At 40.0% G+C, this 24553-nt stretch overlaps 2 protein-coding genes across 2 annotated transcripts in view; one reads left to right on the top strand and one right to left on the bottom strand.

Moving 5' to 3' along the window:
• The window catches only part of TDRD12 (tudor domain containing 12), a 27724-nt gene extending 23269 nt beyond the window's left edge, over positions 1-4455 (top strand). Inside the window, exons 27-32 of the mRNA XM_087940649.1 lie at positions 190-374; positions 842-896; positions 1945-2058; positions 2142-2295; positions 2380-2446; positions 3145-4455. Coding sequence (XP_087796775.1) covers positions 190-374; positions 842-896; positions 1945-2058; positions 2142-2295; positions 2380-2446; positions 3145-3260 — 691 coding nt within the window. The 3' untranslated portion in view covers positions 3261-4455. The remainder of the gene's footprint in view (positions 1-189; positions 375-841; positions 897-1944; positions 2059-2141; positions 2296-2379; positions 2447-3144) is intronic.
• Positions 4411-24553, bottom strand: SLC7A9 (solute carrier family 7 member 9). Its single transcript, XM_026719004.2, has 13 exons — positions 24295-24553; positions 20531-20671; positions 18438-18585; positions 17432-17674; positions 16513-16638; positions 15080-15179; positions 13671-13715; positions 12183-12306; positions 10691-10794; positions 8818-8914; positions 7210-7359; positions 6919-7093; positions 4411-5683 (listed from the first exon to the last, which is right to left on the bottom strand). Exons 2-13 carry the CDS (start codon positions 20627-20629, stop codon positions 5619-5621), a joined length of 1476 nt encoding a protein of 491 aa, XP_026574789.1. The 5' UTR covers positions 20630-20671; positions 24295-24553; the 3' UTR covers positions 4411-5618.

The raw sequence follows: 24553 nt of genomic DNA, 5'->3' as shown, positions 1-24553 counted from the left end.
TTGTTGTTTTTTCTCCTGTCGCTAGCAGCAAAATAGAAGACAGGTGCTTCTTTGGCATTAGCAAAAAAATAAATAAAAGGATGTGAGAATTTTAAAACATATGCCGTTTGAAGCTAAATCTGTTTTCTCTTGGCTGGAAAAACTCTGCTGATTCAACATTTCGGCCACGAAATTCTCTGTCCACTTCAGATTAAATCCCTCCACGGATGAAAGAAATGAGGAGGCTGAACCTCTTGAGCAGAATGTCTCAAATCCTGCAACTCTGAGCTCAGAGACCTCAAGCAAAGAGCCCTTGCCCCTTGTACAGAAATCGCAGCACAGCCAAGATATCATCCATGATGGTTATTCTCAAGTATCTTTAGAAAATCACTGTGGTAAGTACGATGTAGCAAATGAACGGGTGGAATAGGGTAAATACCCACAGGAGGAATTTTGTTCTGAGAAACTGGAAAGATAACAGGGTCCCTTCTAACTGTATTAGTTTATGTTCTGTGAAAAAAAAATCTGATTCCTAATGATAAGACTGCGGAAGATTAATTAAAATATGTATGCAAACTTCTCTCTCTCTCTCTCTCTCTCTCTCTCTCTCTCTGTGTGTTTTGTGTGTGTATATATATGTGTGTGTGTGTGTGTGTGTGTGCTTCAGCAATAATAGTGCTGATGGTTGCCATTTGAAATATACTGAGATACGGACTATTTTTCTTTTGTGAGGTATCTTTACCTTGAAACCACTTTTCTAATTAATTTAAATGCAGTTGGTACATTGTGTTCAGTTTTACCCATTGAAATCTGGTAAAGAGAGATGCCATGCGAATTTAACTTGTTTTATTTCTTAATGTAGACGAAACGGTGCAAAATAAGAACAACGAAGACATCCTGCAGATTTCGCCTAAATGGTATCAACCTTTATTTGATGGGACTCATATAACGTGCCTTAGTTCTATGAAGAAGGGTGGAGGGTAATGTTTTTCTTGCGCTCTCCTTGTCTATCCTGGGTTCAAAGGGCTGCTTTTAGAAGGCTCCTGGCAGATCTCCCAACTGCAGAGTTTTAAAACTTCTCAGAGAAAGTCCAAAGTTAGGGTTGTTTGAGCAGTGGGTGAAAAATGTCTAATTTGACACGTAAATCATGTGCTCTTTTGAAGAACTAGAAGAGGTAGCAAACTTATCATAGCAAAATTATTTCCAGGAAAAGTTGTGGAAGAATGAAAGGCAAGCAGGCAAAAATTCTCTTTCCCTCCTTTCCTCTTCTCTCTCTCTCTTTCTCTTTTTTTCTCTCTCTCTTTCTTTCTTTTTCTCTCTCTTTTTTCTCTCTTTTTCTCTCTTTCTCTTTCTCTCTCTCTCTCACACACATACACACACATAAACACAACCACAAACTGCAAATTCCCCAAAATTGATTTCCTTTTTTCTTTTTTTGCTTCACGCATTATGCATATTGTTTTGTGGCTGCATGGCTTTGGATTCAAATAATGTTTATTTTTCCACACATGGGATTTCAAAAAATAATAATTCTTTTTTAATATTTTACTCTTCCAATTTCAATATGTAATTATTTTTTCCTTAAATGTTTTTTCCCTACTTGTATATTTCAGGGCATATTTATTTTTAGTTTTATAATGTAAAGCTTGAACAGTTACATCTATCTGTGCAAAATGCAATTACATATCTAACTGGTAGGGTAAAGCAGTTCAACTGTTGGATTGCGGGTCAGGGCCAAGATCTCAGTCAATGAATAAATATTCGGCTTTTCAGTTGGATCCTTTGTTTTGCTGATTTTGGGGTGGGGCGGGACAGAAGAGACCAATTTGATTGAGATTATTTCATGGAAGAGTAACAAGCTCTGCTCATAAGCTAAGTTACTTCATGAGTATTTCATCTAACTTCGCATACGAGCAGCATTCATATTTGAAAACTCCACTTTAACGCACTGTTTTAACATTTCAGCTTCCATCCAACCATAAAATGGTTTGATAAGCAAGACGCCGTTGTTGTAAAGGTAAAATTGCAAAATATTAGTAACTACGACTGCAGGATTTTTGAACAGAGGATCGCTTTCAGGTAGATCGATCTGTAGGGTCAAAATCTTTTCGAAGCCCGGTTTTATCGCTTTCTGACAAACACATATTTTAACATTTGTGCAGCGCTTCGGCAAACGGCAAATTTTATTTGGCCGATATGGAGCTGCAGAGAAGCATCCTCAGAGAGGAGTCAACGTGTGTCCTTAAGGGTGACGAGCCCACCATACTCCTTGTAAAAGTGAAGAAGGAACCTTGGTGCAGCTTGCTAAAAGAGAAAGTGAGTTGTAAATAGTAAAAGAGAGAGAGAGATTGTTTCTAAAGCATTTGCATGGTGTAATGAGGCATTTAAATTTGCCAACAGAACCATCATGTATCATTTGACTTCGATTACTTGGATGATAATGAGGAAAGAAGCCCATTCTGCATAGGTAAGCAGTTCATTGTTTTATGTGCAGTATCTTCACGTCTAAAAGGGATGGGAAGCCCTTCTGTATTTTTTGCAAACTCTTCTGGGGAAGACAGGTAGCCACATTTCATTTTACCACACTGGAGATGGAGATGCAGGTAGTCCTCAACTTACGCCCACCATTGAGCCCAAATTTCTGTTTGCTAAGCAAGACAGTGAAGTGAATACATCCCGTTTTGCAACCTTTTGAATCTAGATTCCCTCATTGACTATTCCTGTCGGAAGCCAGCTTGGGAAGATTATAAATGGGGGGTTATATGACTCGGGACACTGCAGCTGTCATAAGTACATGCCAGTTGCCAAAGCATCCAAATTTTGATCACATGACTAGGGGGTGCTGTAAAGATCCTAAATATGAAAAGCTGCCATAACTCGATTTTTTTCAGTGCCGTTGTAAGTTGATCGATCACTTAACAAAAGGTACGTTGGGAACGGCCTGTAATTAGATCGGATAGGTCTCTTCCATGAGCCTCTGTATCTTGCCCATAGAACTCAATCGAGGACACAGGCCAATTCACGCTTGCATAGCACTAATGCAGGGATCTGTTTGCAGATTATACTGTGTATTTCATGGTGAAGTTGGAAACTGGCTTATAAATGTATTCTTAAAAAGTCTGTGTTCATACATTTGTATAACAACACTGTGATTTTCTCTATCAGCATCAAGTCCTAAGAAAGTGTATCAGATTCCTATAGGGGTGTGCGAAGAAGAAGAGGAGGAGGAAGAAGAATCTTCAAAAGACAGTGATTCAGAGAGTGATTTATCCTCTTGTTAATTATACCTTGGCCTTTAGTCTTTGATCCCCTACAAGGTTAAAGGATCTAAAATAGATAGTACAAAACCCCTCGCATGTGCATCGGATGCCTTTTTCATAGTGATACAGTCTCAGCATTTTATTAAAAATGTTGACAATGGGACTTCTATGGGGTGCCACATTTGCTATTTATTGACAGAATTCTAAGCATGCTCGTTGCAAACGAATCTTAACAGCTTTGAGTGAAATTTAATTTGATAAACAAGTTGATAATTACATCAAATTTAACAATTAGACCAGGATAGGTACAGTATTGAAAATTGCTTTTCAGTTCCAGTTATACCAAAATACTCCACAAAGGAGCATGTTTGGTTTTTTTTTTTTTTTGCTTTTTTAAAAAAAATGCAATAAAATTTTGAGTTTTGTGTTTTGTAATGCTATAAGGTGCTAACAGGATAGGCTGACCATTTATTGTGACTCGGTTCTTAAGGAATGTAAAATGGGTAATGCTAATTCAGTCTAGTTGCTATGATGAGATAATTTTCCTTTACCTTTGTGAAAGGTAAAGCAGTAATATAACATTACAAACGAATAACTTTTGGTTCTTTTTTCACAATAGTTTCAAATACACAATGTTTTGTATATTTGTTTCGGAAAATGTTCAGATACCTGGTTTTGCTTTCAAGTGTTTAGCTTTGTTGTGGCATTGCAATATATCAGCTGGGTCAACCAAAACACCACATATTTCTTCCTTGAGCAGAAGAAAATAAAAGCGTATCACGTATCATATCATTTATTAGAAAATCTGAATACAGAAAACCTGTAATTATAGATGCAACTTACACAGAATAGGAAGTTTTGCAAAAGGTTATTGACAGTGTGCTTCTCAACCCCAGCAATTTTAAGATGTATGGACTTCAACTCCCAAAATTCCTCAGCCAGCAAAGTTATAAAGGTTGAGAAATTGTGTTAGAATATACAAGCTAGTTCTCTGAAAATCTATAGTTACTGTACAATCCAATTGTTCTACTTCTGTAGCTGTGCAAAGTTTATCAAAACAACAAAGGAAGCACAAGTCTACAAACAACCTAAGTTTATAATTTTGCATTCAGATAAATCCAATATTTGGCCCTTCTCTGAATTAATATTGGTCCTGTTAACCGTTAGTTGTCTTTCTGTGAAAAAAAAAAAGTGTTCATTAAAATTTAAAATGATTAGCCTCTGTTTTGTAAAATCTTTTATTATTTGTGGCTTGAAACTACTATAGAGTCAAAATAGTCCCAGAGGCTAATATTGAAACAGCAACCTTTAGGGAGCAGTTCTGAAAGAGAGAGTCTTGGATTTTATAAAAGCCCCTGAGTAATTTTCAAAAATTAATATTCAATAACGGTAAAAAAGTCTGTGGTTCCAGCTATGATATGGCCCTGGATTCTCCCATACTTGGTATTTTCTAAAAAGAAAATGATACCATTCGTGCATGTTTGGAGGAGTGACATCCTAACCCTAACAGGTTTTCAAAATTGCAGTAATAAATCTCACCAGTCTTTTTTAAATGCTACAAACTCCTTTGTTATCTTTCAATTGTAGTTTGATAATTAGATTTTGGGGTGCGATGCGGTTGCCCTCGTTTCTTAAACATCCAACACTGAAAAGTCCAGAAGGTAACACTCTGCATCAACCTCATAGTTAAAGCTCCCCAGGAGTGAAAATAACAGGCTTGGATGTCACCGGAGGAAAAGTGTAGACAATTCCTGTCTAGGCTGTGAGGATTAGACCGCATGCCAGGCCAATAAACCCCTATTATCCCACCCACTGATCTTGCAAAATGCTTTTAATACAGAGAAAGCATTGCACTGTCTCAAGCTCTCTTGAGGCCAAGGATAGACTTGTTGACTTCCTCTGGTTTTAGAGGTAAACATCTCTATCCTTCTTGCTTCTCCTTGACATTTGGATATGGCTCTCTAGCCTATTTGATGCAGGAGTTGGCCTCTTCTGTTGTGTTGGTTAACAGGTAGCTCAGACACATTGTCCTATGAGATTGCCCAGAAGGTAATTCTCAGTTGTTAAATGCTTTTCGTTTTGAAATTTAGTAGTGGAAACTCCCTGTTTCCATTCTTGATTTTCCCACACTTGGCTATAAATCTTTAAACCATAACAGATGCAAAAAATATCCCCCTTCCTCAATAAGTCAGGGTAAATATGAAAAAAAATATATCTTTGTTAAGATCTTTACCATCTCATACATGTTGTAAGATCTTTGCTGTCTCGTGCATATTCCGTAAACCACCAGCACTAAATTTTGCTTGGGCAAAATGGAACTAGTTTGGGGATTCTGTTTTTGCCCTGTTTCAGAAGGAAAAATAGAATCTTTTTTTTTTTTCATTCAATAATTTCTTCCGATGGAACGACTTCCAGCAGCATCTGAAGATACAGGGTGATAGGCTCTGAAATACAGAGGTTATCAGAGTTAAAGATAGTCTATTACTTTAATATTTTCTCTTTTCTGGAGACGTTTCCAATCAGGATTGACTGCATGAGCCTGGTTGTGATCAAGCTAACAAGATCCATTTAGAGATCTCTTCACAAATCCTTGTGCCCTCAGCATTCTACATTAACGGTATATTGCTGTCTGATGTTAGCAGAGGGTAAATGCTGAACTGAAGTCATCTTAAACTAAAACTCAATGTAGTTTTCTTCCCAACTTCACTGTCTGCTGGTTCCAGAATCACTGACCACCACCCCTATAAAACCACCCCATTAGTAGAGAAACCGTTTTTTCCACTGAAATTCAATTCCATGGCATGCTTTTCAATTCAGCAAAGCCTTTAACTTAAGAAAATTAAGTCCCGATTTAGCATCGTAACTAACCAGCAGAGGCCTAAAGAGGCATCCTTGCCTGGTGTTTCGGGCACAATTCTTGATCTTTGATACATGTGAAGGAATACTTAGGAAGCTGTCATCAAAAAGAACAAATGGGACTTTATCACTTCACATTTCCAACTTTTCAAATTCCATTCTGACAAGACAAACATTTGTAAGCAGGTACCCACAAGTGCCACCAGTTTTAAAAAAAGGAAAGTCTTCAAAAACATTCTGAAGGAAGAAGTTGGAATTCATTTTTTTTTCCTATTCTAGGAAAGAGATTATAAAAGGGTTGACCTAGGATTTCTATGATGCTTTAAAAGGCGCAGCTGGGTACCAATAAAGGCCGAGGTTGAAATGAGTCTTTGGTCCTCTTTCAGTTTGGTTGTTTTTTGTTTACAAATGTTTTGTTATCCAAACTAGATAACATCATCAGTGCATAAATGAAGTTTCAGGGAAGGAGAATGAGCTGGCAATTGAAAGCGAAATCCACCTTTATTTGGATTTCAGAACTTAGCAGACTTGCTAATGATTCCCCAGCGGCTTCCATTTGCAATAAAGTTCAGTGAGGTTATTTATAAAACCTCCATTCTTGGGTAGTTCCAAAGCTGAATTAACTTTCATTGCTTTATTGATGCTCGCTTTGCTCAATTCCATTCACCCCTATCACCTCTTTTAATGAATATTTTAAGGACTGCATTCATTCTATTGCTTCCTTGGGAACAGGAAAATGGGCTAAACTTTTCTTTCTGTTTTTTTAAAAGGAAAACCTCTTCCATTTAAGGTGGAAACCATCCGCATAAAACCATGCACTTACCTGAGATTTTTTGAGCCCAGCCAAACTTATAATGGACGAAAAGAACGTAAAAAATAAGTCCGCTAAAAATAAATAGGACACAGTACAAATATGCAAGCTCAGGCTGACTGATAATAGGTGCCAGAACCAGAAAGATGGCCACTAGCACCACAACAAAAGGGATGATCAGCGGTATCTGTAGGAGAAAGCAAAAATATCGTTAGGGAACTGGATGTAATTTGGCAAAGTTTGCTTGCACGGGAAGGCGAGGTATGGTGGCCCAATGAAACCCTTCTCTGGGCTGATACTTACTCTGATAGGCCTTTCCAGATCTTTTCTGGTGTAGCGCATCACAATCAGTCCCAAGACAGTTAAGCCATAGAAGAACCAGACTGCAAAGCTGAAGTAGTTAATGAGGGTATCGATGTCTCCTGGGAGGACATAAAAAAACGCTACCATCCCCTGAAAAATACGGAAGAAAACAGGAAGATGTGTGACAGGAAGGAGCTGCCGAGAAAATGCAGGCTTCACGGACTTGGAGAAGAGACACAACTGCAGTGGCCAGTTCTTTATTCCACGTGTTCCATTCACAGCTTAATGACCACAATCGAGGTCAATCGAAATTTATGATGCTAAGCGAGATACTGGCTAAGTGAGTTTTGCCGCATTTTGCCACCTTCCTCATCACATTCGTTAAGTGAATTGCTGCAGTTCTTCAATGAGAAGCACTGTTGTTAAGTGAATCATGTCAGAAGGTCGCAAAAGGGGATCATATGACTCCAGGACACTGCAACCATCACAATGTGAGTCGGTTGTCAAGCATCCAAATGTTAATCACATGACTGCAACGGTCATAAGTGCGAAAAATGGCCGTAAGTCACTTTTTTTCAGTGCTGTTGTAACTTCAGTCACTAAATGAACTGTTCTAAGTTGAGGACTACCTGTCTGTTATTTTCAGGGAAGCATCAGCTGTAACAGACACGATTAGTTATGAAAGATCGACTCTTAAAACTGTTTTCCAACGTGCAGTTCTCTTTGCTATTTCTTAATACATGATCGCTAGAGAGACCTCTAGAAGAATAAGAATGAATATAAATAAGGAATAGCGTGAGATTTCAAGCATCCTTCAAGAAAATGTGTCTGAAGTGGAATAGGGTTGGTCTAGGACAGTGGTCGGAGGTTGGTTTAGAAGAGTGGTCGCCAACCAGTGGGCTGGGGACCACGGGGTCCACGAGAAAATTTTGGTGGTCCACAGAATCACCCCTAAAGCAACCCAGGCTGCGTGGGAACACAAGGCTTGGGTCGCATTGTGAACAACACGAGGTAGTGAGGGGAGGTGGAAGAAAGGGCAGAGAGGGGGGAACTTGCCCCATGCGCCTTGCCTGGCCATCGGGCTGCTTCTTTCAGCTTCATTCTTTTGCTTTTGGCTGCCTGCAAGGAAAGCAGCAAAAGTCTTTCATTCTCTTCCCCCAAACTCTGCCCTGCAAGGCCTCCTGCTCCAAGAGGCTGTGACAAATCTCACAAAGACTCATTTCTGGTGGAGTTTGGGCGAGAGAAAGAAAAGCTTCTGCTGCTTTCCTTGCATGAAGCCAAAAGTCTCTCCCCGCCCCCTCCCCCCCGAGAACGCAGCTGGAGACAGTATCCTGCAATCCCAAATAAAGAATGACCAATCGGTAGGAAAACGGGGTTGTGGAACTTTTCTGCAGACTTTTGGGGGGATTTTCCCAGGGTCCCTGGTCCATGGGATTTTAAATTATGAGTTTGGTGGTCCCTGAGGTCCAAAAGGTTGGCGACCCCTGCAATAGGAGACCTCCAAACTCATTGTTCTATTCAAATTAAATTATAGAGCCAAATTTGATAGATTTTTTTTTTATTTGAAGCTGGAAACTTTAATTTTGCTATCTGAGATATTATACTTACATAAAATATAACCGAAGGTGCCGGCGTTAAACGTTTAACGCTGATGTAGGATAATACCTTTAACATGTGCCCTTCACGTCCTGCGACGTAAGCAAGCCTAGAAAAATCAAAGTGTGATATTCTCTAGTTTAGTAATGACATACCTGCAAGAAAACAACCAAGCTCTGAATACAGGTAGTCCTCGAGTCACGACCACAATTGAGCCCAAAATGTATTCTGCTAAGGGAAACATTCGGGAAGTGAGTTACGACTTTTCTTGCCACGATTGTTAAACGAATCACTGCACTTGCTAAGTTAGTAAGCCGGTTGTTAAGTGAATCTGGCTTCCCCATTGACTTTGCTTGTCAGAAGGTCACAAAAGGGGATCACACACACACACCCCGGACACTGCAATACCGTCATAAATATGAGCCGGTGGCCAAGCAATCTGAATTTTGATCAGGTGACCATGGGGATGTTGCAACTATCCTGTGAAAAACGCTCGTAAGTCACTTTTTTTCATTGCCATTGTAACTTTGAATGGTCACAAAGGCTATTCCACTGCATCGAAGATCAATCTGTTACAATGTCAACAGTTTTGTAAAAAAAGAAAGAAAGACAGAAAAGGGCTTCAGGGCAGTGTTGCTTGACACGGAAAGGTAAGAAAAGCTGCCCAAGCTGAACAAAATGTTCTCTTCTAGCTATCTATATTCATGCTCGGAAAGAACAAAAAAAAGAAGTCAATGCAGCAAGAACACATCATGATTCTCAGAACATTTGGTATGCAACATTTAAGATTTGGAGGCAGGAACAGAAAAATGGCATTTGGTTTGATCAAAGCAGTTGACAATGAATCTCGCATCTCCAATGCGTTAAGATCTTTTATTTTATTTTATTTGGCTCCTTCGAGGCCGTGTTGACTCCTGGCAATCACCTGGACAAGTCTCTGCTGTTTTCTTGGCAAGATTGTGAAAACCAAAAACGCCACTTCTTCCTTTTTAGGGCTGAAAGAAAGTGTCTGGCCCAAGGCCCTGCTTTGTGCCTTGGGTAGGACTGTAACTCATGATCCTTTGGTTTCTAGCCTGATGCCTTAACCATCGCACCAAACTGATTCTCCAACTAGCCTGTGCTACAATAAGCAAGAGTGAAAAAGTCAGATTTAAGCTTCTTGGGCTGATATCCTCTGCCCCTCAAATTTTCCCCTAGGAACCGAACAAAATATAAAAGACTTTTTTTTTTTAGTCATCCTAGCGTACCAGGACCCTTTTACCAGGAGCATTGGTGAGGTATGAATGGATGTTGCCAAGTCCTCTTTCGCACCATTAAATTTGCACAATTCTTTAAGAAAATGCTGCAACAGCAGTTGCCATGTCTTAAAATCTATCGCATGAATTAAAGACGACACCCAAGAAGCACAGAACCACTCCATTGAGAAACGAGACTGCTAATCGACCGTGAAATTTGTCTCTAGCTTTGCGGTCTGACCCCAAAATTCTCTCCTCACTCGCTACAGAAAAATCACCAAAAGACGCCCTTTTCCATCACGGATGAGATTTCAGCATCAGCCTGACAGAAAATAGTTCTTGTGTTTGCATGGGGGCTGCGGATTTTTTTAAAAAGCAGCGCCGATGAATGAAATCCAGACAGGGGGGAAAGCCAGGAATATTTCAAATTCAATCTCTATAGATTTTACCTTACGAATTACAGCTTTTCCAAGGCTTCACCTGATGACAGAATGAATTAGCTTCTGCAGTCTGTTTTGACGGCATATCTAGTGCCTTTAAAGCAAAGGCATGAATTTCTAGCTAAGCAGAAGGACCATGTATTTATTGGTCATGAAAGATACAGCAATTTCGATTATTAAAACATCTGGCTAGGCTGGTCTGAGTTTTACCTGCCAGACGTGAAGCAAGTCCCATTGGCCGCCCCCAGGGCTGAAAGGGCCACGAAAAGAGGAACAATCCAAGAAGCAGGGTAAAGGACTCGATCCCCAAACGTCTGCAGAAGTGGGAGGGAAAAAACACATTTAAAACTTTTAAGACTTTAAACATGCTTTAAAATGTGAAGATCGTAAGGCTGGCTGTTAAAAAAAATATATTATAAATGCAAGGGGTTTGGAAAAAAAATCTGTGGAATCCTTTTCCAGTTTCTGAACAAGATTGTTTTTTCTCAATGAAATGCACAGGGGTCTCCTTTACAGATTGTCCTCAACTTACGACCGCAGCTGATCCCAAATTTTTTGTTGTTAAATGAAGACAGTTGTTAATTCCACCACCCCACTCACTCACATTGAGGCACGCATCTCCTCGCCTGGGTCTCATGACTGTGGCGATGCTGCAACAGTCATAAGTCTGAAAAATGGTCATAAGTCACTTTTTTCAGTGCCATTGTAACTTTGAATGGTCACTCCACACAAGCAAAGTACCAGAAAAGGAGGGGGGGGAAAACTCCAGAGAAGTTCCTGAGGCAGGAAGTCTAGTCCTGCCAAGAATGTAATAAGGGTTAATGGAGAGGCAGTTTCTGTAAGCAACACCAGAATGTTTCCTTCCTGCCTTCCTTACAGGATTAGGCCAGTAATTTCTTCTAACAACTGGTTCTCCGAACTGCTTAGAATGTTAACAACCGGTTCTAGTGAATAGGTGCGAACTGGTAGAATCCCACCCCTGGGTATAAGTCACCTTTTTCAGTGACGCTGTAACATTGAGCGGTCACTAAATGAACTGTTGTAAGTCAAGGACCACCTGTACTAAAACATTGCCCCCAGATAGCCACTTCATAATCATCTATTGGAGATGTTCTCCAGATGATCTGATGCATAGTCCTTGGATATAAATAGATAAAGTAAAAAATAAAAGTTCCTCTCGCACATACATCATTTCTGGCTCTAGGGGGCAGTGCTCATCTCCGTTCCAAACCAAAGAGCCAGCGCTGTCCAAAGACATCTCCATGGTCATGGGGCTGGCATGACTAAACACCAAAGGCACATAGAACTCTGTTCCCTTCCCACCAAAGGGGTTCCTATTTTTCTACTTGCATTTCTTTTTACATGCTTTTGAACTGCTAGGTTGGCAGAAACTGGGACAAGTAACAGGAGCTCACTCCGTTACGCGGCGCTAGGGATTCGAACCGCCAAACTGACAACCTTTCTGATCAACAAGCTCAGTGTCTCAGCCACTGAGCCACCGCATCCCTGATTACATATAAATACAAGACATTATATCTTGGATCAAGTTTGACTACCGGAAAGATTGTTTTTTGGGAGAGTCCACACAGCTCAGTTTGAAAGTGTGGCCATGTTGTATCTTGACCAAAAAGAATCACACCTACACAACAGATAGCTATGAAGACTACAAATTTGTGTCCATGCAATTCCCTGTGATACTTACCACTGCAACTGCTTGAGACTGCAACAGTTCCGTGGCTGTCATGACCGTGAAATAAGAAACATTGATCAAAATATAACACACCGTGACCAGGGGGATTCCAATTATTATAGACCACGGCAGATTTCTAAACAATGTGAAAATACATGGCGTTAATTCATGTGTATATTAAAGCTTAGTAGTTACTTATACCTCCACATCTTTGCAGCTGAACAAACTATTTATAAAGAAAAGGAGCTTGGTTTATAGATAACGCTCTGCACTGTTCAGGGATCTTGATAAGGTTTGTCTTTAGATGATGCTCAAATATTGCTATTTTGGAAAAGGAGTTCCTACTTCACGTTTTCATACCCTCCAAGATTATCAATTTAGCCACTCCAGAAAATCCAAAGATGCCGTCTTCCTGCTAGGTGTCAGCGTTCCAGAAAACCTCCATTCCAACCAATAACTCCGAGACAGGCATCTTCTCAAAAGTTCTTTTTATTTGGATAGTAAACTGGCACATCTGAAAAATCCCAAATCTGAAAGTTCCGCGTTTCTCTTCAGTAAGTTAAAAAATTACAAATCCACCCCCTGCACCCGTCATTCCATCATATGCCCCAATCACCATCCGTTCCAACTTGAGACGTCCCCTCAACCACTCCTCAGGCAGGTGCAGAAACAACATGACCTTGACTTAGAAAAAGAATGCTATTATGTCTAACCACATATGCTCCAAGAAATTCCCCCCTCTCCTTTTCCCAGGCTCAAGAATGTGGCAGTGTGAAAGCGTCTGGTGCTAATATGGCTTCCAAAGCTGATGCTAGGTTTTTCTCATCTTTGATGGGTTGAATTCTTCATAAATTTATTAATTACTTTTCATTAAAAGTAATTCCAAAGTAGGAAGTTGGGTTTATCTGATTCAAAAGATACATCAAGTCCCTTGAGGCAATCCTCACAGTCTTGCAGATAACAATACAATAGCACTATATACCGCTTCATGGTCCTTTTACATCCCTCTCTAAGCAGTTTACAGAGTCAGCTTATCGCCCTCAACAATCTCATTTTACCAACCTTGGAAAGATGGAAGACTCAGTCAACCTTGAGCCGGTCAGGATCGAACTACTGGCAGTCGGCAGAATTAACCTGCATTCTAGCCACTGTGCCACTCTGGCTCTTTGATTCAGAGTATGTAGATTTATTGTCATGAAAAAGAGGTTGGAACACAGAATGTTCACACCAGCTATGTGGCCCACCTTGCAAGTATTTACTTCCTCGATGTTTACAGCTGCCCTAAATGGCATGCAACTTATTTCACCGGCTCAAATTTGACTCTGCCTTCCATCCTTCTGAAGTCAGACCCTGATTGTTGGGAGCAATAGGCTGACTCTATTAACTGCTTAGAGACAGCTGAAGAGCACTGTGAACCAGTATATAAGACTAAGTGCTATTGCTACCGCTATTATTTCAAAGCAGGTGGAAATGTCCATTTTTTGCTCTCTCCTACCTTACCTGTAAGGGTCTTTAAGCTCTTCTGTGATATAATTAAGTTGATTCCTGGAAGAAGAAAAAAATACCAGTAGTTACTCTGTCCAACTGCAATCCTAAATCATGCAAATTTAGAAGGAAACCCCTACAGAATCTGCTGGGAATTAAGAAACCACAGCAGGCTATAGAGTGAAGTATTGATGATAGTCACAGTGATGCTGTGGAATGTCCTATTCAAGTATCTCAGACAAGCCAGCTGGAAATGCCACCTAAACTTCTATCCATGCTGGTTAACCAGTAGGAAACCCATGTTCAAGATATAGTTCCCACCTGCATTCCTTCCTCCAATATCGGTGTAACCGATTATTCTATTGATGGTAGTTTGTCCATTGTGAATTTATTCAATTCTCTTTACAAGCTATCAAAGTTTAGTCATTCTTTCCTTTGGCAATAGATTTTTCCAATGGAAAAATTACTGGGAAACCAATAAGATGCCGTCAGTTCTGCAGGTTGTTATAAAATCTTCCCCATTAACTAGACCCTCCCTGCTACATGTTTAAGACACAACATTATCTCTATGTTTTATAGAAAATAACATTCGCTATATAATTTTGATGGCACTGCAGAAGGAAATAACGTGTTTCCTGATGCCTTCCCCAGGCACAGAAAGTCACAAGTTGCAATCAAATGATGCCTCCCTTAACAACTGAGGCAAAAAAAGGTTGTAAAGATCAGTTGTGATCATGTGATGCCCCACTTAATAACTGCTTTATTTCATGACAAATTTTCTGATCATAAGTTGAGAACTTACGTGGCACTTCAGCTGAAATGCAGTTCCTAGTATTTCACATGGCTGGTCTTGGAACAATGGGAATTGGGGTTTAGCAACAATGCAAGGAGAACCAGTTCTCTATGCCCGCCTTCAATAGCACTAGCACTTAGACTTATATACTGCTTTACAGTATTTTTACAGCCCTCTCTAAGGGGTTTACAGAGTCAGCATCTTGCCCCCAACAATCTGGGTCGTCATTTTACCCACCTCGGAAGGATGGAAAGCTGAGTCAACCTTGAGCCTGGTGAGATTTGAACTGCCAAATTGCAGGCAGCCGGCAGGCGGCAGAAGGAGCCTGCAGTACTGCACTCTAACCACTGCGCCACCGTGGCTCAAGGTTCTCTTTGCCATGGCCATCATGTTCTAAAGCTTTTACAGAAACCATCTAAAATAGCAGCCACTCCCAGCTGAAACTTGAGATTCTGTAGCTGCCTGTGCTTAAGTCTGTCTAGAGGAGAAGGGAATTTCACCTTGATTGTTCATCTCTACAAAACCTCAAAAAAATCAGTTCAGCTGCTGCTGTTTTCAGGTGTCATGCTTCAGAATTAATCTACCAGTGGGAACGATTTAATTGGAAACCAGGAAAATGTAAATAAGTTACCATCCATCATAGGCCCAGAGTCCACTGTAAAATGCCAGGCTTATGCTTCCCACGGAAATGGAGGAACTGTCAAAAGAATTGTTAAAATTTTTTGTGTTTCCTGAAAAACAAAACAAATCCTATATGAATATTCTATGCAGCAGATGATCCGAAGAGCACCCTACAAAAATTTCCCAACAACAAATCACCAACCTCTAGGATGCCATGGAGGCATTCTTTAGACTGAGCAATAAGATATAAATTATTTAAAAGCAATGCAATAAATATTTTTAAAGTGTGTTTCCCATTACTTATGCTGTAGAAGGAAAAGAGTCGCTGTCTTTCTCTTTCTTTTCTCTCTCTCATTCTTTCACTCTTTTTTTCTCTCTTTTTCCTTCTCTCTCTCTCTCTCTCTCTCTCTCACACACACACACACACAGAGAGAGACACAGACACACACACACACACACATGCAAGCACAACAAACACTCTTCCATTTTAAGTTTCAGTAACAGTTATGAGGTGTTTTTCTTCATTTGCAAGGAAGTTTATGAGACGAGCATTTCTCCAAGAAAAACATTATACAGGAAGTTCTCCACTTGCGACTGGTTGCTTAGTGACGTTCCAAATTACAACAGACCCCCCAAAAGATACTTACGACCCAGTTCCAAAATTCTGAAAGCCCAAATCCGCCTCACGGTCACCTGCATTTTGAGCACTTAGCAACCTTCCTGCATTTAGAGCCCTTTGCAGGGTCCTGAAGTCAAATGAGTGTGTTTTACAACAATTTTGCCGAAAAAATTTTTTACTTCCAGTTTTGGGGGAAAACACTGTATAACGAACAATGGGTTGACTTAACGACAGCCGCAAAAAAGGTAGTAAAATCAGGTTGATCACATGGGTGATCTGTTTTATGACCATCATGACTTATGATCATAATTGACAGGCTTCCTTACAGGCACAAGCTGAGACTAGACTGGCTTATAAACCCAGTCTTTGCAGTGGGACCCAAGGTCTAGATCAGCCTTTTTCAATCAATCAATCAAGCACAATAGAGTTGGAAAGGACCTTGGAGGTCTTCTAGTCCAACCCCCTGCTCAAAGCAAGAGGCCCTATACAATTTGAAACACGTCTCTTCTTAAAACCCTCCAGTGATGAAGCACCCACAATATGAAGAAAGGGCTGTAGGAATTGGGTATGCCCAGTCTACAGAAAAAAAGGACTGGAGTGACATATATATTCCAGTGTTCCAGTATTTGAGGGGTTTTCCATAAAGAAGACGGCATCATTTGGGGGACCATTTCCATTTAGCATTCCCCAGATCTACTGGATTTCTACTCCAAAAATCCCCTATGGCCAGGCTAGCTTGGAATTCTGCATTTTGCAGAGCTACTCTGTCTATTTGCTGACAATATAAGGGGGTTTATGTATCTTTATAAGCTACCAGAACATACCTTTGGCCAAGAGAACGATGCCACTCACAATGATAATTATGACAATTATCATTTTAGTAGCAGTTAAAATGTTCTGAACATAGCTCGTCCATTTCACACTCAGTGAATTCAGGACTGTAATGGCCACTGCAAGACAAAGAAAGGGTGATAAAATAGTTAAAACATTGGTTTTTCCCCGCATTTAGTTTTGAGCTTAGTCTGAAAATATAGAAGGCATGCAGGGGGGTACAATCGCTCTGTTTCGTTTGTGGCCTTTTATAGAAGGTTGAGGCATCAATGTCATCTTTCATTAAAACCTTCCCAGGTTTTTCCATCATTCTTCTATATTTATTTTGATAACCAGAAAATATTCTTTAAGGAAAAGAAGTATGATGTTCAGATCTTTCCAGAAGTGTCCACTAAAATTGTAAATAGGACAGAAGGGTAAAATTACTGCATTCGGCACATTGTTCATAGATTTTCTTCACTGTGGAGGGAAATCAATCTACAAAACATTTATATCTATCTATCTATCATTTGTATCCCACCTTTATTATTTTTACAAATAACCCAAGGTGGTGAATATATCCAATACCCCTTCCTCTTTCTATTTCCCTCCCAGTGACGTTCCTGTGAAGTAGGTTGGGCTGAGAGATCACTCTGGCCCAAAGTGAAGCTGACTTCACAGCTAAATTCAGGATTTGAACTCATGGCCCTCTGCTTTCTAGCCTGGTGCCTTAACCACTAGACCAAGCCGGCTCAATTAGGCCACCTGGAGAGCCACCATCTCTTTCCAGCTGTATAACACTGGCAAAGGTCGTCTTCCAGGTCTATGGAGATTCTCAGTCATCCAGGTCAGGGGTGCAGCCCCCCAATCCTCCAGATCTACTCCCGCTTCCATTTCTAACTTGGCTTCCCTCCTTTAAGGCCAAAGACTCACCAATGGTTACTGTAGCCAAGCACTTAATGACCAGCACAGGAGGGTCACATCCTGGGTAAAATGGAGCTGACACGTACTCTGCGAAACTGAGGCAGATAATGGCGAAGGCGCTGGGCTTGATGACCATGAGACTAGACCAGGAAAACAAGAAGGCTGGAATGGGCCCAAAGGCTTCGAGCAGGTAAGGATATTCCGCTCCTGATTTGGGGATCATTGTGCCGAGCTCAGCAAAGCAGAGTGCCCCTGAAAGTGGATTAGTTTCAGCATTAATACGGATGGTCGGGTGGGATTCAACCAGGGTAACAACTGGTTTGGTGAGCGCGCAGGCGCAGTGTTTACAACTCACGTGCTGCTGCAAGCCCTATGTGTAAAACGGCTGATGTGCAGCAATCCGCTGTGCCATGAGATCAGCTGAGCTGGGAAACCCAGAAATAAAGCACAGACTAGACCCGGGGCAGGTGGGCAGGCCCAACAGCTAATCTGATCTTCAGAGTTACCGGTTCACCCGAACCAGGCTGAACCGATAGAACCTCACCCCTGCTGATGGTCATACCTGCCTTAATTAGGGCTTCTAAATAAAAATGACCCGTAACACCCTTTGTTGAGAAAGGTATAGTTTACTAGGTATTGTAGGTGTAGTTTACTAAAAATCAAGTGTTTTTTTTTAACCCTGCAGATACCTGATGAGCAGAATGTCAGTAGACATTTCCCCATGGCTAACCTGCCACTGCAACCACTACACCCTACCACCAGAAGTAAGCAATGCTCTCTTGATTGAGCAGAGCAAGACTTGCAGAGGAGAAACAGACACCAAAAAGAGGAATCAAATAGGTTCGTGTGATAAGCCACCTTTTTCATAACCCATCAGCAGTCCCCGAAGTTTGGGGATGCCAAATTTATATTCCATCAGCACAGAGCAATGGAGGAAAGGGTGTGGAAAAGTTGCTTGGCTTGGCTTTCTGTAAAAAAAGAAAGAAAGTAATGGAGAACACGAGCAACGGTTTACCTAAAGTGGCCAACACTCCGCAGGCTGCCCAGATAACCAAGCAAGGTCCGATTGCTCCAATATTAGCCAGGACAGACTTGGGAGAAATAAAAATTCCCGAACCTATCACAGTTCCGACAATGACACAGATTCCACTGATCAGACCCACCTAAGGAGGGAGGGGGGAGGGGAAGCAAACAAATTTGAGATGGTTTGTTTGTTTACAATGTATTTACATTTTACAACGGGTGATTGTTTTTATGATATTTACATGGTATCATCGTCAGAAGTGGACCCGCTACCATTGGTCAGATGGAAGAAACGAGTACAGTAATACATTATTTAAAATAATACATTATTTTATTCTGTGACTCTGACCCACTTGCAACTTTGGTCTACAATGCAACACAAGAGACAACAACAAGCAATGCTTATTGCTCATACCGCCGCTTTGACTCTTCCTTCCTCAAGGAATTCAAGTAGCATTCTGGAAAGTCACGTTGATTTCAGAAAACTCACATCTTCTCATTTAGGAAGCTCATTCTGACTTCAAGCCTATCACTGGATATCAGGCATGGTAAGATATGGAGGGTTTTGTATCGATGCCGGCACCCATGCTAATCCATCCTCTAACTCCGTTGTAACTCCTTAGTAATGAATCTAACTGTAAGAGTGTAAAGTCCCACTTTGGAGGAGATATCTTTCGCAGCCATTTCCTCCAAGTCTGCTGGGTACCTCCTGAGCTGTTCTACTAGTGGAGGATCCGCGAGGTTTCTGAAGATCAATGACTCTCTACCTACCGCCATGTTTCAGGAGTGATTTTTGTAGTGAAGGGCTTTTTTCTTTTCATCCACTTTACATCTAGCTTTGTTTTGGGGAGGAAGGACTGATGGAGCTTGGCCAGTTGTAAGAGGCCAATCCAACTTCCTGCTCAGTGCACCAGCCTGAATTAAAGCATCCCATACATTGGGCATTCATTGATAATATGGCTGCAGTAACTACAAGGGGGCTGGAAGGATTTCATTGTTTGGAAAGAAAATCCCACTGTTAGATGTATCTTTGACCTAATAGAATAGCACTTTTGATATACTTTGAACTAAATAGTTCCAAAACAGTTTTTAAAAATATCTTTTGTTCTAGCTGTGTGTTGCTATATCTGGATGGGTTCTCTCAGCCATCAGAAACAGCAAGCGGGTATTCTGAAGATATCTTCTCCAGGAAGGTTTTTAGCCTTCTGACACAATCACGATTCTCTAAATGTTCAAGAAGAAAAGCCAATTCATTCCATATTTCCAGGATCAAATATATGGGTAGCTCATTTACCTTCAACCAAGTGTGTTTCTGCTGGTAAAGTAGTTCGGCTCTTTCCTATTTTTCCTAGCACCAACCATTGATGTATTGTTTCAGATCCTCAAGTCCGATTCTTTATCTAATTCTCCTGTCTGATACCCAAACCCACCAAATAATCAGACAGCAAAAAGCACACGCCTAAATCAGACTCCTGTCCCTTTCAACAGTGCAAATGAACAGCTTGGGCTACGATGCAAAACATTAACCCAACATTCCAGGGAGCAGAAGATTTTAAAAAGTTTTTGTGAACTTTGTTAACCTATTCTACAATCCCTGTTCTACTAATTAATGTGTTAACACATAGAGGGGAGAGGCCGTGCTTGGCTGGCTCTTTTGACCCCTTAGAAATGAAACTGTTCCCCTTGGATGTTCACTTTGATTCACATCATATCTGAAACAAGAAATCACACCGCAGCTCAATAAAGCTCTTGTGATCACATGGCTTCCTGATCACTGTAATTGATGCTTTTTGCTTGCTTCTTCCTTCTGTACCAGATTTCCTGGAAATATGTTGAGCCTCTCCTGGGTTTTGTTTTCGTTTTGTCCAATTTGAACCTCAGGTGGGAAAATGCTATACCTGGAATCTCTCATTGTTATGAAAGATAATATTATCTGCTAAACCAATAAAGGGGAAATGGTACCTAACAGTGTTGCCCCCAAAGGGAAAAAATCAACTAGATCTGTAAACTTCTCGCAAGGCGAGCCACAAAATCACACGTCTAAGGATATTTAATTGTTTAAAGATTATATTATACAAATCTTGCCTCTTTCTGTAAGTTTGTGGATTTAGGTTTCTTGCTTGTAACAGATATATCATCAAGAGCCTGGTTTCCATTTTGTTTTCTGTGTCTTACTTTCTCCATCACCTTTCTGAGTGTTGACAAACCTGCCAATATTAGCAATCTCTGCAAACAACACAAAAGTTAACAATAATTATATTAATACTAAACGTTAAATGTAGATGCTACATTATAATTTGTTTGCTCCCTTCAATCCTTTGATTTTAATCGAATGAAGACAAATAGCCTGGTTATATAATGAAAACTAAGTAATTATCTGTGGACGGATGGAATACAGCAATTAAAAACTCCAAATTCACCAGGATCTGAAAGCGCTTTTGATAAGTCATCCTTTTCAAATAATCATTCAGAAAGTTTGTGAATGAAATCCTCTCGCTTTCAGACCGAGGGCAGAAAACACTTTCATCACTCTGAAATGTTTCTGTACAGAAATTTCACTTAGCGACAGAAATTTGGAGCTCAGTTGAGGTCGTAAGCAGAGAATTACTATGTATTAAAACCCATTAAAACAGAGCCCTGTTCTTTTTTCTTTTTCTTCCTGCATTACTGTACCTGCTGACAAACAGGAGCAAAAATGGAAGATCATGATAAAACAAAGCCCAAACAAAATATTGGTTAATCTCAGTCTCTCAATGTTTACATCCAAATATTGTCTGGCAAAAACTGAAATGCTTTTACCACAATTTATTACTGAAATGTGCTTCAGTAATGTGAACTGTGTGACCACAATTCAACACATCAGAAAGTTCAGCGCCTGAACTTTGGAATTGCAGCTTGCTGTTTTCTTCTTGAGGACAAGACATGACTCACAGAAAGGATCTCATTGGATGAGAAGAAAAATGGCCATAAAAAAGTTTATTGTGGGTTTTAAATGCTGTTTATTGGATAATTTACTAGAAAGTATTCACCTGATTATTTTAGTTTTTTTTTTTATGTTGTAAATTTTATGGATGGTTTTATGTTTTAATCTGTGTGGTTTACTTTCTAACAAAAAAAAAAAACGAGTCGGTGTTGTTGTTTTTTAAATCTGTTCTACTCAGCAGCGACCAGAAGTTATAAGCGTTGAAATGTCAAATGTCAAAATCCACATTTTAGGAAAGAATGTGACATTTTATGAAGCACTTCGGCTTTTTATCAAGCCTGGGGCTCAGCAAAGAGAATTATTTTACACAAATGGAAGTAAATGTGTACTCCTCCTGTTGAGAAATAAATTCAAGGTATGTGTCCTTTTTAAAAATGTTTTTATGTTCCAAAGATGAGAAGATGAAAGAGTTTGTTCCTAAATGGCCAGTATTCTATTTCAAGCTATAGAATATAAATGGATCATGCTTGAATATTCACAATGGAAACAACCATACTTGAAAAATAATGAGCACCTTTGGCAATTCATTAAAGCAGCCAAATCTGCTCTTAGAATCCTTTGTTGCTCTGAAGTCTGTGTCTGTCCTGTGTCTGGTTTGGTTCTGCAACCCAACAGGACAGACACAGACTTCAGAGGATAATTAGGACTGCAGAAAAAACAATTACTACCCACCTGCTTTCAATTGAGGACCTGTATTCTGCACGAGTCAAAAAGAGGGCGGTGAAAATATTTACAGACTCCTCACATCCCGGACATAAACTGTTCCAACTCCTACCCTCAAAATGACGCTATAGAGCACTGCACACCAGAACACTAGACATAAGGACAGTTTTTCCCCGAACACCATCACTCTGCTAAACAAATAATTCCCTCAACACTGTCCAACTATTCACTAAGCCTGCACTACTATTACTGTTAATCTTCTCATCACTCCTTATCACCCATCCCCTCTCACTTGTGATTGTGGGACTGTAACTTTGTCGCTTGTATCCTTAAGATTTATAGTGACAGTTTCCTAGTATGATTTGATTGCTGATTGTACCTTATGACTATCATTAAGTGTTGTATGTTATGATTCCTGATTCTTAATGAATGTATCTTTTCTTTATGTATACTGAGAGTATTTACACCAAGACAAATTCCTTGTGTGTCCAATCATACTTGGCTAATATTCTATTCTATTCTATTCTATTCTATTCTATTCTATTCTATTCTATTCTATTCTATTCTCCATTCTCCTGGAAATGCACATAACTGCTTTAATGAACCATTGAGAGGTTCAACATTTATAGTTCAAAGCGACGTTTTAGACCTGAATCCAAAATTTTTGTTCATGTGCTTTTGTGGAAATTGGGCATGAAAACAGCAGGGAATCCTAGCGCCAATTTTCAATTGTCACCAAATATTGGACACCCAAGTAGTCTAGGCAGGACTTTCAAAGCTTAAAAGACTTTTGCTTCAAGACTCCAACAATTTCTTCAGTTACCGGTGAATATGCATTTTAAAATAGGTGATTTCTAAGTCTGGGTTAAATAGGAAGGCTTCGGATGAGGGAAATGAAACTTTTTAGGGAAAAAATATATAAGAAATATATATAGAAAAAAACTGAGAAAATGGTGAGCTCTGGACATTATTGCTTCAGGTATGACAATAATCGTTTTCTCATTCCCCAATGCATTTTCCATGACAAATGGATTGTTTCATCACCACCACCCCACACATCCATAATCTAATGCAAATATTTATGGGTTTTAATATTTAACTTACTTGAGCTTTTTTGAATATATACTTTGCCAAAAAAAGGTGTGTGGGGGGGTTGCTTTACTGTGGTTTTTTTCGCTGTTCACTATATTTTGTACTGATTACCAGAAACAAACTTCTGTTTGTTTTTATTTATAGCTTGATCCTCGGAAGTGCCTTATTTGCACTCTAAATAGATAGATCAACATCTTAAAAAGCTCATCTAGAAGATTACACATAGATGCAGATACTTCAACTTTGAACAGTTCATTTAGTGACTGTTCGAAATGACAACGGCACTGAGGAATGTGACATGTCCATTTTTCACCTTTACGTCTGTTGCCCTTGGTCACGTGATCAAAATTCAAACCCTTGGCAACTGACTCATGACAGTTGCAGCATCCCAGTTGCTATTTCCCCGTTTTCAACCTTCTGACAGGCAAAGTCAGCGGCGAAGCCAGATTTACTGAACTACCCCGTTAGTAACTGCAATATCCACTTAACAACCATGGCAAGAAAGGCAAATAAAATAGGGCTACGTAACAATTCACGAAACAACTGTCTCCCTTACCAACATAAATTTTGGGGCTCAGATGTGGTCGTAAACGAAGGACTTTCTATATTCTGTGTATCTGCTAGAAGAAGCATGGTTGTTATTCCTGAACAAGGGTTCAGAGAGTTGAAGTTCTAAAGCAGTGGTTCCCAACCTTTTTTTCACCCCGTACCCCTAAAGAAATTTCACTCGAACCTCGCACCCCCTGAAATTTATATTTTGCTCAGTTAAGTTAATCCATTGCAAAAGAAAATAAAAATGCCAACATATAGCCAATATCCTATTATTTACCTGGACTTTTCTCGCCCCCACTGGAATATCATCTCACACCCCCAGCGGGTACGAGCACCCCAGGTTGGGAACCCCTGTTCTAAAGATTTCCCTTTGAGTGGCACAGGTAGAAATTTAATCACAAAGTTCCAGGACAATCCTAATTTCTTTTTACAGGTAATAAGTCTATTTTGTTATTTTTAAAAAATTACTTTGAGCTTTCTATTCACAATTTGGGGGCTGTTAAGGCCAGTTCATAAATAATCCCCTTTGTTTCAGCAGGGAACCAAGATTGTCACTTACTGTAGTCGGTTTTGTGCCTATGTCATCCAAAGAATCCTCCAGTCCGTCTTTCCTTTCCCTTCTTTCTCAAGTGCTTTTCCTTGCAATTCAGCGTCATGAATACCCACGTCTGAACAAAGAAGAAGAGAGTGGGAAATTGCTGTGGCTACTTAAGCCCAGTGGTTATAAAAAAAGATAATAATTAAACCAGCATGCTTGTAAAGAAGCATTAAGGGCCCAATTAATTCATGCTGAACTGTGTGCGTGTGTTTGGTGGATT

The sequence above is a fragment of the Pseudonaja textilis genome, chromosome 11, assembly GCF_049901715.1.
Source record: "Pseudonaja textilis isolate UNSWEBS1 chromosome 11, rPseTex1.2, whole genome shotgun sequence".
NCBI lineage: Eukaryota > Metazoa > Chordata > Lepidosauria > Squamata > Elapidae > Pseudonaja > Pseudonaja textilis.
The sequence above is the reverse complement of the archived record's forward strand: the minus strand, read 5'-3'. Positions and strand labels throughout refer to the sequence as shown.